At 53.3% G+C, this 10,296-nt stretch overlaps 1 protein-coding gene across 1 annotated transcript in view; it reads right to left on the reverse strand.

Annotated features, from left to right (window-relative positions):
* CLUH (clustered mitochondria (cluA/CLU1) homolog) overlaps positions 1 to 10,296 on the reverse strand; it is a 27,204-nt gene that overhangs the window by 14,217 nt on the left and 2,691 nt on the right. The window contains exons 3-11 of the mRNA XM_009876050.1: positions 7,021 to 7,217; positions 5,814 to 5,985; positions 5,507 to 5,650; positions 5,168 to 5,295; positions 4,374 to 4,528; positions 3,388 to 3,513; positions 1,719 to 1,866; positions 1,551 to 1,643; positions 589 to 1,283 (exon numbers count right to left, since the gene is read on the reverse strand). Of these exons, the coding sequence (XP_009874352.1) occupies positions 589 to 1,283; positions 1,551 to 1,643; positions 1,719 to 1,866; positions 3,388 to 3,513; positions 4,374 to 4,528; positions 5,168 to 5,295; positions 5,507 to 5,650; positions 5,814 to 5,985; positions 7,021 to 7,217 (1,858 nt within the window). The remainder of the gene's footprint in view (positions 1 to 588; positions 1,284 to 1,550; positions 1,644 to 1,718; positions 1,867 to 3,387; positions 3,514 to 4,373; positions 4,529 to 5,167; positions 5,296 to 5,506; positions 5,651 to 5,813; positions 5,986 to 7,020; positions 7,218 to 10,296) is intronic.

Here is a 10,296-nt window from a genome sequence, read left to right on the forward strand (position 1 = left end):
GTCTTCCCGGCCAGCGCGGCTCACACCCTGACTGCCCGGGACAAGTGGAGCGCCCACAGCCCTTCTGTCCGGAGCAGGAGCCTTAATGTCACCTGTGCCGTGCGACTGCGACTCGCTCTGCTCCCGCAGCGACCACCTCCTCACCTATGCTGAGCGAGCCCAACCACCAGCACGTCCCACCACAGAAGGGACTTCCCACAGGTAACTTTCTTTCAGCCTCTAGGAAGAAAAATCTAGTATCCGAGACACGTGGAAAGCCTTAGAAAGGAGCATAAATCCTTCCCGTTCCCTAGCCACCAGGTGCACAGGATGTCTGCAGGGAAAGAACTTGTGTTTGGACAGGAAACAACAATGGATCTGGAGACTGAAAAGCAAGCCAGCTCCTTCCCTGGCTCCCTGCAAGCCTGTCAGAATCCCTACTGTTTTCACCTCTTGTTAATTAAGCCTCTGTAATTGCATCTGCATGGCCAAGCAACACGGAAATAAGCTGCCCACTTCTGGGAGCTCCGCTGTGACACCCCTGGGACAGTGTGGTCCTCGCCTGGACCGTGACCAGCTGCAGCTGGAGGAAGGGGGAGCTCAGCTTACCTGTGTTCTACAAAGGCATCAACAAGCTCTTGCCGGAGACAGCAAAGCTTGTGTCTGTGCTGCTTGGGGAACCCCATTTTCTTACATTCCTCTGGCATCTCCTCCCCTTCAACAGGCAGGAAGTTTAGATCGGGAGGGAAAGTGCGGAGCAGGTCAAGGATGTAGTGACGCCCGTCATTGCCAATAATGCCTTTGCACTCCACCGAGGAGCACAGCTCCACCTCCTCGTTCTTGTCGTTGAGGACTTTGTGCTTCTGGATCTTAAGCGGCCTGCTGGTCTTCTCCAGCAGCTCCAGGTACTTGGGGTGCGAGACGACTGTCTTGCCAAAGTCTATTGACCCATAGATGACGCTCTGCTCCTGCTCCCGTTCCAAGATGCCAGGAATAATAGACTGAGCTGTCACCCTGTAACCTCTGTAATCTACCACCACAGTCCCCAGCGTGTACAGCCCTTCTACATCCACAGCGTTATAGGTCCGCACACCATTGAGGTCATTGGTAGGAGCTACGTAAGCAGCAACGTCTCCGCCAAAGTCCTTGTAGTGGTCACGGACGTCAAAGCCCAGGCTGAAGAAAATGTTGTTCCAGATGAACATCTGCATCTTGGTCTCTTCACTGGGGTTGATGGCCATGACGTTGCCATCAATGACAGCCATAGCACCTCTTGTTGCTGCTGCAGTGAAGTCGCTGTGAACCTGGCGGCAGGTGGAGAGAAAGCTGGGTAAGGAAGGGCTCCCACCCTCCCAGAAACTCAATCTCAAAGCTCCCTGCAGATTTCTCCCTCACTCCTCTCCTCCCGACAGCCTTCTTGGCTTTTCCTTTCGTGAGATTGGCTAGTGGCTTGGAGGTTAGGTGCCTCGGGGTCAGCAAGCAGACACGGGTTCAAAGAGTGCAGTTCTTCTGCTGGGAGCAGAAGGCAGACATGCAAGTGAACAGGCCCCCTTCACACAACCCAAAGTTACCTTGAAAATGGCTCGCTCTCTCAGCAGCCTCTCGGGCAGGTTCTTGCGTGGCAGCTCCCGCGTGGTCTGCAGCTCCTCGTTCCAGTCTCTGGTCTGAAAGAGTCAAAGCCTTGTAGGAGCAATGCACTGTGTGGGGAGGGGCGTTCTCAGACAAAGCAAGACCAGTACCTGTCCAGGTATGTGCTCTTCGTAGCCCAGTCTAGAAGTGTAAGCATCTTCTGCCCGGACACAGTCCATGGCGTGTTCTGCTTGTGGAGCCGTCCAGCTGTACACTTGGAAAGGAGTGGCTATCCTTTCAAAAGGGTGTCTCTGAACCCTAAGTTGGGAGGGAAGACAATCAGACATTTTCCAAGGGAGGACTTCTTTCCATTCTAAGAGAATTTTCCCTCTGCTGCAACATCAGCTTCTGACAAACAGCAGAAGCAGACCCAGCCTCACGAGCAGCACAGGGCACTGCATTTAACGAGAGCTGCGCCCCGTGATGACCAACTGGCCTGGGCAGCATCCCTCGACGGCACACTGCAGGAACACCGGGGCTCTCCCCAGTTTTATCCTCAGGTGTATTTGGAGGTGGGGGATGCCCACTCCCATCTCAGTTTTCCCACTGGTCCATGGGTTGCGTTATAACACCAGCCAACAGCACACATCCACCAAGGAAGCAAAAAGCAAACTTCACGGAGTGGCCTCTTGTGTAATCTGTGTGCTCTCAGCAGGTGCTGGAGTCTCATCTGTATTTACTTCTGGCCCAAAAAGCAATACAGAATAATCATTTTTAAATGGCCAGATAGTCACAGCGGTGGCTGGAGGCCGCTGCTAATTTCCAGCTCTTGTCTAGTGTCACTTTCATCTTCTTAATGAGAGCAGAAGCAGAGCTCCTGAAAGCCACACAATGTGCCTGTCAATTTGCACCCTGCTGAGCCGAGGCACTTCATTAAGTGGACTCTAAAGAATGACAGGCTATTGCACAGGACCCACTGTCCTGGAGCAGAATAAATGGCGCCTGCAGCGAGGATGGGAGGATAGGAAAATATGCTATTGGGGTTTTTTATTATTATTATAGGAGACAGAGGAAATTAGAGAAAATGTTTAAAATTACTATTCTCTCTCCACCATAAGTCTAAGCAAAGCTCTCATATGTTACTTTCCTTTGTATTTTACAGTTTGGCCTCTTTTTTGGAGAAGACCTACGGATGAGCCCAGTCCTGCTGCAGCACGTCGCCACACTTCACATTAAGTCTCTGCTGCCTGGCTGGCCTGAAACTCATCCAGTCTCCCCCGAGGCATGTGACCAACACAGAGCCCCAGCGAGGAGACCCACATCTCGAGAGCTGGTCGGCACATCAGCAGTTTCCTCAGAGGAGCACTGCGGTCCTCCTCTGGCCTGTCTGTCCCACTGCACGGACTGCCCTACGTGTTCTGTTTCTGAGCAGGGACAGAGAGCGTTGAATTCCAAGTGAGCCCCACAACAGGTATCCCCGTGGCAATGGGAAGCCGTCGTCCTCCCACCCACTGCTTCAGGCAGAAGCAAAATCTGTAAATCTACGTGCTGTAAGGAAGAGTCATCTGGAAGCTACAGCCAAGAGAAACCAGCCAGCCAGTAAGGACTGGGACTGGAGCGAGGGCAGGCCGGTTACATGAGCGTGCTGCCGCGACATCTAGTCAGGCCGTCTGTGATCCTTGCTGCACAGACTCTCGTGGCCCAACCACCCCACCGCTAGTGAGCTCACGGAGAGCAGGCCTTGCCAGTTCCCACAGAACCAGCCACAGAGCTCGGCGTCACCAGGCAGCTCCACCACAGACTACTGAAGGCAACTAGAGAGGAGAAAAGTGCTGCTACCGTTTCTTCTGCAGAGCGGAGAAGTTTTTTTTGAAGGTAGGGCTGATCTGGTTAAGTAGTTCCACCAAGGAATGACTGAGAAAACTGGGGTTTGCAGGTTTGGGATTGAAGTTGTATGCAGTAGACCTGCAAGAGAGTTAAAAAAAAGAAGGGAAGTCACAAACCATTGCCATACCTGAGACTTTCCCCACCCTAGGAACGTGGTACACGAATGAGCTTAGTTTTGCAGATCTCGGGGAGCAACAAATCAGTTCTTCCACAAGCCAGTTTAACACAGAGCACTTCTTCCACTTCACAGAGAGACAGAAGGTGGAAATGTGCTTGGATTTTACTTCTGTATTTTAAGCTCTCCTTCTCTGCAGGCGGCTTCATTCTCCTTCTGCGAATTATAACCTTGTATTTCAAACATGCAGTTAGGGTTGCCCAGGCAATTATCTGGATGGCGGAATCAAGGCCACCAAGAGATGCTTCTGAGGTGATGGTTGCTCAGGTACAGCGGGGTTTGCTGCTCTGAAGTTCTCTCCTGCCCACTTCAACAGTCTCTCGTAGTCACTATTTTAATAAAATTAAATAAAAACCTAGACAAATCTGTGCCCAGCTTAGGAAGTTCTGACAGGCTGTGCTTTTGCTTTAGGGCAAAATGAGATAGTTGCAATGGTCAGGAAGGAATTCCCTCCCAACACAAAATGCTCTAATTAGCCGATGACATTATGAGATGTTTAAACTTTCCCTAAAGCATCAGGCATTTATCCACTGTGGAGAAATGGTACCAGGCATAACTGAACAGCCCAATCCAGTACAGCAACTCCTACAAACCCCTGTGAGCAGCAAATTAAAATAGGCTATTTTCCTATTAAAAACAAACAAACAAACAAAAATTTTTAAAAAACCAAACCAAACACAGCACTCATTTATTTGTGGGTTCTTTTCCAGCTGGCTATCTCAAGCTCTCTGCTGCAGGGCAAGACAGGAAGAATGTTACTCACTGATTCAAGTAAAATCCTCGAGTGGACGCAGTGATACTGACGTGCCGATCCTCCACCGTGATGACGTACAGGTACATGAGGTCCCCGTGCATCTTCCGGTTACCGGGGGGAGGGTTCCAGCCACTCATCGTCAATACCTTTAGGCACTGCAAAGGCTACAGAACACAACAAAAGCCTCCTGTCAGCAGTAACTAACTCCCTTGAGTTACAGAGCCACTCGAAGTACGTGCCAGATGCCTTTTACCTGCTGCCCTCACTTGGTTCCAGAAACAGAGCTTACAAAAAAACCCTGCTCTCAGGAGCACAGCCTTCCTCGAGCTGTTTGCAGGCCACTAATTTGCCTCAGTTTGCTGTCTTTCACCCCATGAGCCACATGTAAAAACAGACACCTTGGGCCTTTGGGCTGCACAAGGCATGGGTTTCTTGCTGTACTGGTTTTCAAAGGGCAGCTTCTAAACTGGGATCTGAGTGGGAGGGTATGGGAAAGCTAAGGGTAACTTGTAGTGATCTGCAGCTCCTGTCTCCAGGACATGGCAGAGAAATGCCACCCTCCCTTCCCTGCCACCCCTCCCAACGAGGCTGGCCATTTCATACTCTGCTGTGTCCAGTCTCAGTGTCCACTGTTTTGCACACAAGCTCTTGGACTTTATTCTTTTAGCTAAGCAGTGCTGTTCCAGCACTCATTAAGCATCAAGCAGAGCAAATCCCAAAGTCCACTTCAGTGCAGCTTCCAATCCCCGAACACCAGTTTGCTGCAAGGAATGTGCTACTGCAATGACACAGGAGAACTCTACCTTCCAGTCTCTGTTCTGGGGCTGAAGGGCACACAGGGGTCTCTCTTTGCTACCTGGCAGGATATGTTCAGGAGGGGTGCAGTCAATTTGTTCCATTTCGGTACCTTTCTTCTTCCGTTTTCCACTGTCTAGAACGGACAGAGATAGAAAGTCAGTGCTAAGAAAGCAGAGCATTCCCTCCTACAGTAATTATTCAAGGAGGAATGCAGAAGTGCTCCAAGAGTTTCCCCACACTCTGCAGGACATGGCACAGCTCACTGTGGTGGTGTGTGTTAATGAAGCAGGGAGCCAGGGGAATAAAAGCACTGACCCCACCAGAGAAGCCTTTTTGCCCCGTACCTCCCAGGTCTCCTTCAGTGAAGACACTCAGGAAAGACAACGAATTACAGTCCACACCATTGAAAGCATCTGATGGGTCAAGACTCTTCAGAAGGTCCCGAATGTGACGCACGTGTATCCTGGCTTCCCGCACCGTGTACGGCTCTGATGCGCAAAAAGGGAGGAAAGAGAGTGGCATTACAGAGCTGCTTACTCCTTTGGCACACAGGTCTCAGAAAAGAACCTCAGGTAAAGGGCTGCCAGGTGGCCAAAACCACTCCCTGTGAAAACCCTCACTCATTCCCTCACGGAGGCCGAAGGAACTTGCCTTCCACCACCTTCAGCAGTGAGCCCTCCTGCAGCCCTTCAATAGTTTTCAGCTCAGCAAAGTTATCGAGAACGTTGCCATCCAGCTGCAGAGAGAAGCAAGTCCGATGGCAGGTATCCTCCCGGTCCATCAAAACTTGGTGGATCTCTTGTACCATCTCTTGAGGAGAGACCTTAAGAAGGAAAGAACCCAGACAATTACTCTCAATCCTGACATATTCTCACCAATTTCTGCTGCAGAATCAAACACCTCTTGCACCTCTCCAGGCTCAGAAAGGCAGACTCCAGCTCTCTCTCCCAGGAAGATCACTTCTGTCACAGCTGAGAGAGCACTGCCACCTCTGGCAGGGTCCGTCATCCCAGCCCCATCCCCTTGGCACCCAGAGGTGCCACAGCCTAGTGCTGTGCCGAGCACTCGGCATGGGACAGAGGTGGCTGAGAGGGCAGAGAAGGAACAGAAGGTGGTGAGGCAAACCGGGAGCTCTCCCCTTTATCCACGCACACTGTGAGTTCGTGGTGAGGCTTTGGATGATGCAAACGGAGAAGAGACCATTTCCTCCACTCCGTTTGCTATGGTACCTGCGGTGTGGCCTGCCAGGTCCGTGCCAACACCACATCTCCTGCCTGCGAGCACATGGCTCCTGTGATGCAAGAAACCACCCCGGGTTGTGCGCCCCAGCCGCTCTCCTGCCTCCCTGCTCTGGCTCCAGCACCGACGCTGCTCTCGAGCTAGAAGGACTCGGGGTAGTTTACATAAGCTGCTGTAAACAAGAGGGCCTGCTATTATTAGCCTATTAAAACTAACAGCCAACGGGATTTAAAGGAGAAAAAAAAGCTAGGCTGGGATACAGCTAGCTCCATGGGGGATGCCATTTCATTGTACTGTCTGCTAGTCTTGGGCAGATAAGACTTCCCACCGGGTTTAGACTGCAGATGCCTCTCCCCGAAATTACAGATACTTCATCTGAATGGTTTTTGGTGAAGCGCTGAGCTAAATCACAGTATCAGCTAGGCGTGTCAAAGCCCGCAATGATCTGGCAGCACATCACCGTCCACGTGACACACGCAGAGCAATCTGTGCCAAGGGGCAGTGGAGACTGCATCACTGCCTTCATCTTCAGGCTGGTGCTTGAGCTCCCCGAGCTGTGCTAGTGCCTGTCACCATAACAAATCCTCTGCTCCCCTCCTCGGCCAGCGAAGTGACGTACCTGCAGGGAAAAGGGCTCTATCCCTGGAGCACAGATCTTGACGGTGAATCCCGTGTCCTGTATGACGATGACCTCCTGGTCGTTGCCGTCCTCTCCCGGGTCAGCCTCCTCGTGGCCGTTCTGCCTGGCATCCTTCTCTCCCTTGAGGCTCTCGTGCGGGCCGCTGCCATTCATCAGGGCCACGCCAGGCGGGTGCTCTGGGTGAGGAGAGAGGGATTCAGGCAAGGTCCGCGCCAACAGACCGTCCTCTCCGCGTGGCCGGAGAGAGACTGGTTCGGACAACACCACCATCCTCCAGCCAACCCGAGTGCACCAGGGTTAAAAAGCAGCGAGGGCTTTATTCTGCGCCCGGTGTTTACCAGACACAGGCGTGCCAGGCCCGGCCCTCGCAGCACAACGAACATGCCCTCGCTCGCGGGGCTTGCATCTTCCACAAACCGCGTGCGGAGCGGGGAGGGAAGGGAAGCAGGAAGGATGGGTCAGTATACAGCACATTCAGCTTAGTCTTAAGAAGCATCTTAATTAAAAGAAATGGGTGTGTGGTGCTTTGCAGCCCAGAGGCAGCTGTAACCTCTGCACCAACACGTTACACAGCTCCTCACACACCTCCTGGAGAGGAGGGAGGGGAAGGGCCGGCAGCTGCTTTGCTCAGCTCACGTCATGTGGCAGCCAGGTTATTCCACTGGGCGCCAACGGCTCCCAAGCCCCTTCCTGCATCTGGCCACCCTCTGCATTTCCAAAATACCTCGCAGAGATCCCATGGTGCCAGGGTGAGGCTTTGCCTAAGCAATTTTATTCAAGAAAAAAGGTGACGACATTTTAAGTACTCCATTTAGACAGATGCGTCACAGGGATGGGGAGCTCTCCGCACCTACTTCGCCGCTCACGCAATGGTTTGTTTTCTTTTCCAGTGAGGCGCATAGCGTCAGAGAGCTGATCAGATCTGGGAAGCTGCTGATCTCCTGGAGCAGCCTACATCCCCCAAGCCAGGCTGGGGACCACACTGAAGAGGATACACTGCATTGCTGGACCCAAGTGCTGCCAGGGCAAGCTGGAGTAATGGAAGTAGCTGCTGCTGACAGTCTTTGGGAGAGGGACAGGCCTTTTTGTCCTCAGCCCAGGAGCAGGGCACCGCTCCAACCCACCTACCCCAGACACTGAAGGCTGGAAGGGAGTGGGTGCGAGCCCGTGGGATGTGCCCGCAGCACAGCTACCCCATCCCATCGTGCACAGCCAGCAGAGCCAGCCGCTGGGCCCCAAAACCACATGTGGCAGTGCCACCTCAGTGCTCACAGCACGATGGAGCGGGCTGGGGCCTTCCTGGGCACTGGGAACTGCCTTTACAAAAGCTTGCAAGGGGCCACGGCAGCTCAAAGCCAGGAGAACACCCCGAGGCTGCAGTCCTGCAGCCAGCTCCACCCCGCAGGCCTCTTCCCTCCTCCTCACCTCCTAGCAAGACATCAGTCCCAGCCCCAGCTGCGCTCTGGGGGAGATGGCAGCTCAACCTCCATCATTTCTGAAGCACAGGCTGGCGCTGTGGCTGGAAGACCTAAGGCTGTCATGGCCAGTTCTTGCCGATCAGCCCCAACCGCTCTGGCAGCCCAGAAAAGTCATCCAACCTTCTCTACAGATGAGAACAGGGGTGGAAACATCACCTCGCATGCCTCTGCAGCGCAGCTTGAGGCTGAAGCATCTCCAGAGGGTCACACGCCTGCTCTGGACTGCAACCACCACCAGCAAACCTGCCTCAGAGACAGCTGTCAAGGCTGAATCAGGACATGGTGAAAGAGAGCACGAAACACAAGGCAAGCACACCTGAAAGGCAGCAGCTGCTGCTCACATTCCCTGTCACTCCGCGTACGTCCCTAACACAAGCTGTTCATGTGTCTGACAGATGAAACCACAGGAAAGCCAGATGAGAGAGGCCTGGCTCTGGTTCTAGCCAGCTGCAGTCATGCTAGAAAGGAGGAAAAGCTCCACACAAGAGTGCCCCAAGACATGTGGTTTCAGAAAAACCACACCATGCCCAGAGGGCTGGGGAGAGCCCCTCGTCACACCCAGCACAGCCCCGCTCCTGGCTGTCTGAGCACGCAGGGACAAGGAGGGAGAGCAGAAAAGCTACACCTGGGGCTACCCGTGCCTCAGACAGGAGGACCCACCAGCCTCCCGAGCCAGGCTTGTTCCAGCCCCTGTCCACCCAGGGTCACCGAGCGAAGCTCATGCTGCAGCAGCTGGAAAGGAGAGGGAGAATCTGGCCGCCAGGAAAGCGATAGCACTGACTGAAGACCCAACAGCCCCTCTTCAGCCGCTGTGGCAGCAGACTCTTGAGGGCATAATCCAGGCATAAGAACAGCGGTGCTGCCCACCGCCCCGAGATGCCCAGCCTCCACCTGCCCATGACCAAGGACCTCTTCCAGCAGCAGTAGAAAGGTGGGCACTGAAGCTCCTTCCACACCACAACAGTTGGCAGGATAATCCTGAAAGGGACACTGTCATCTCTGAGTAGATGTGATTTTATGGTTTGTTTTTTTTCTAAGAAAGATCCAGTAGAGAAGGTGCCTCCACAGCAAGCAGAAATTAACTGGTGAGCTGGAAGCAAGGAGGTGGAAAGCAACGCACAGGGACTAACCAAACCAGGAGGAGACAGGCTTCACACCCAGAGCTGAGCAACCCATGCGCACGCTGGTCTGGAGCACAAACATCTACAGCTGCAAAGGAAGGCCGGGAAAGCCAGCGTGCAGCAGGGAAAGGCTACCGGCCAGGTAACCATGCTTCTGCTTTTCACAGCTCAGTGGGATCAAACGCCCAAACTACTGGTTGTTTCAGAAATCAGAAGACAGTTTCTTGTCTGCAGAAACACAATGTACTTGGACTTTCTGTCCCTGTTTCCCTGCTTGAGCGAAGACAGGGCTGGTACAGCTCTGCGCCCTGTGACAGAGGAGACATGTAGAGGCAACACCTTCACGTCTCCTTATGCCAGCAGATCCAGCTCCAGCCAGCACTGTCTTATGTTTAGAAACAGAAGTTAATCCTGGACTGAGAAAGACCGGCTGTTCATCAGGTTAACCCTTTAAGGCCAGAGAAGCCTTTCCAGCAGGGCTTTTACAGAATGGGTACGTTTTGACAAAACCAGCACATTTTGTTTCAACCCCAGCGGGCGGCAGTGCAGGTGGGCTGGCCCGGGGGACACGTTGCTTGCTGGGTGCTGACTCACGTGGGTGCTCTGCCTCCAGGAAGCGGGGCTTTGCCCGCCTGCCTTGAGCCAGTCACCAGCTC

The sequence above is a fragment of the Apaloderma vittatum genome, unplaced genomic scaffold (genome assembly GCF_000703405.1).
Source record: "Apaloderma vittatum isolate BGI_N311 unplaced genomic scaffold, ASM70340v1 scaffold20849, whole genome shotgun sequence".
Lineage (NCBI taxonomy): Eukaryota > Metazoa > Chordata > Aves > Trogoniformes > Trogonidae > Apaloderma > Apaloderma vittatum.